Source organism: Vulpes lagopus, chromosome 23 (genome assembly GCF_018345385.1).
Source record: "Vulpes lagopus strain Blue_001 chromosome 23, ASM1834538v1, whole genome shotgun sequence".
Taxonomy (NCBI): domain Eukaryota; kingdom Metazoa; phylum Chordata; class Mammalia; order Carnivora; family Canidae; genus Vulpes; species Vulpes lagopus.
In genome coordinates, this window is record NC_054846.1 from 46965321 (window position 1) to 46968164 (window position 2844).

At 41.4% G+C, this 2844-nt stretch overlaps 1 protein-coding gene across 1 annotated transcript; it reads left to right on the top strand.

Moving 5' to 3' along the window:
* Positions 1 to 1700: 1700 nt before the first annotated feature.
* LOC121481120 (olfactory receptor 4S2-like) lies at positions 1701 to 2639 on the top strand. Its single transcript, XM_041738174.1, is given in 1 exon segment — positions 1701 to 2639. A coding segment is annotated over 1 exon segment (939 nt).
* Positions 2640 to 2844: the final 205 nt, after the last annotated feature.

The following is a 2844-nucleotide window of genomic DNA, read 5'->3' on the forward strand; positions in this document are numbered from 1 at the left end:
ATACCAGGCGCAGAGAATGTGCTCCACGAATTTTTATCAGTTGAAAGGATAAATAAATATTGGTGCTGTGTGAAATGTAGAAGATGAGAGAGATGGTACCTTAAATAGTCTGTGCTGTGTTACATCTATACATGTGCAGAATTTTTCAAGACTTTACCTACTCAATGTATTATTCCTTATCTCTTAGTTCCATAAATAGCAAGTTATTTCCTCAGTTGTGGACAATCAGAGGAACAGGATAAATTGGGACTTTAAGTGTTTCTATAGGTAAAAGTTCAAAGGATTGACAGGTAATAAAATGATGTCAAGTGACCAGAGACATGAAAACGTGTACACTTGTCATAATGTCTCTGTGAGGGATATTGATGTCAAGGATGCTATGGCACAAAGAGTTTTCTGTGGGATGGAACTTCCTGTTAGGAAAGAGATCCAGAGTATTTGCTCTCCTCTCCTTGCATGTTGCTCACAGAGGAAACTAAGACTGAATCTCTTTCCCAGAGGATTTCAGGGAGCTTCAGTCTTGCTGTTTGTTTTATTTGAAATAATTTAGTGGGGCTTATGGAGTCAAATAAGGGAGCAATCTTATTTCTTTAACGCCATTATCACTAGTATATGTTCTTTGGTGTTATCTGAGAGACCGAATTTGACCTAAAGAACCTGGACAGACCTGTGGAAATGATCCATCCCATACAGGCCCTGCCCACAGTGTTCAGACGTTTGATAGTGATGCTTCTGAAGTTCTTTCACTGACATGATTATGACTTAGATTGACTGGTAACTTGTTGCTTTTATGTCCATTAATTAATTTGATCCTTACATGGGGGCATTATTCTTTCCCAGGGGAGGACTCTGAAGTTAACAGAAGTGAGGAAACTTGTGTTAGGATGACACAGCCTGTAAGAGTCAGAGCTGTTGAGTCAGGCCCTATTGTTCTATCTTTAAGTCCTGTGCTCTTTCTCCCAGTGAAGATAGTAGAAGATCTTGGGTCTTAGACTTGGATCAATTTCAAAGGCTCCCGAGGAGACCCCAGATAAAATTGAGATTGTCACTATTCAGGAAGAATATAGCAACTGCCCAAATGTCTTTGGGTATCCTTGCTTGAACCCCTAAAGTGAGCCATTCAAAAATCTGGACTATATTCTGGTACTACTCTAGCCCAAGAACATACTTGAGAATGTGGGTGTCAGCACTCGATACTTTTTCCAAACATGAATCACATGGAAATACATATACCTGGAAATTAGGAGATGAACATAGTAAGGATTTCGGTGTCCTAGGATGACTCCTTCCCAGGCTTCTCCCTTCTTCCATTCAGCATGTTCTCCAGTCATGAAGATGGGTGATGATAATGATATATTCACTTATAGTGTGACATGTGCATAGTGCTTCACAAGTGATCCTTATACCACTTAAATGGTGTGTACTATTCTTACCCACATTTAACCCTTGAGAAAGGAATGATAGTTAAAGTGTAACAGAAAATCCAAAGTGAGTCAATGATGTGGTAAGAAAATTAATGGTGAGAAAAACATCCATTAACTGTGTTCAAGAGATACAAAAAGCTTCCTTACTATATTTAGCATCCCTTAAGTATTTCCATAAGACTGCTCCTGCCCACCATGCTTACAGTGGCTTACGATATTTATTTATTTATTCTTGCAGAGAACCAGAGCCATCCAACCAGTATCACCTGGGTCCCCATGGAAGTGGCTAACAATGTCACTGAGTTTATATTCCTAGGCCTCTCCCAGGATCCTGGAATGCAGCTGATGTTCTTTGCCTTGTTCCTCTTCTTCTACATCGTGATCATGGTGGGAAACCTGCTCATTCTACTTACAGTCTTCTCTGATCCCCGGCTCCACACACCCATGTATTTCTTCCTCAGTAACCTGTCCTTTGTGGACATTGCCTATTCCTCAGCCACAGCACCCAAGATGATTGCAGACTTTGTTTCTGAGAAAAAGACCATTTCCTACTGGGGTTGTGTAACTCAGATGTTTACCTTCCACTTTTTTGGTTGTGCTGAGATTTTTGTCTTGACCGTTATGGCTTTTGACCGTTATGCTGCCATCTGCCAGCCTCTCCGTTATACGACCATCATGAGTGCCAATGCTTGTATCGTGCTGGCATCACTGTCCTGGCTGGGAGCGCTGGGTCATTCCTTTGTTCAGACCCTCCTGACCTTTCAGCTGCCTTTCTGCCATAATCAGGTCATTGACCACTACCTTTGTGATGTCCACCCAGTCCTAAAGCTTGCCTGTGCTGATACAACCCTGGTAAATATGTTGGTGATTGTCAACAGTGGTCTCATTGCTCTAGGGTGCTTCCTCATTCTTCTGGCCTCCTACACTGTCATTCTCTTTAGTCTTCGCAAGAGGTCTTCAGAGAGCCGGCGCAAGGCTCTTTCTACCTGCGGGTCTCATTTCACTGTAGTAACGTTCTTCTTTGTCCCTTGTTTCTTTATTTACCTCCGTCCATCCACCACTTTCCCCCTGGATAAGGCTGTGTCTGTGTTCTATACTACCATCACCCCAATGCTGAACCCGCTCATCTACACTCTGAGGAATGAGGATGTAAAGAATGCCATGAAACGGATATGGAGTCACATGGTCTCCTTGAAGGAAAAGTAAAAGGGATAGGTCATCAGAATTGCAAAATCATAGAATGAGCTGATACCTTCAGTGTGGTCTGAAACTTATTATTGATTTTAAGAAATGGTTCCTAAAATTTAGCTATCTTGTACTTTTCACTTAACAGGCAATAACGTGAGTCTATTTTCTTTTTCTTTTTTGAGGTGGACTAAACATAGACCTTTCCATACTGTCAAGATCTAATCTTTTCTCA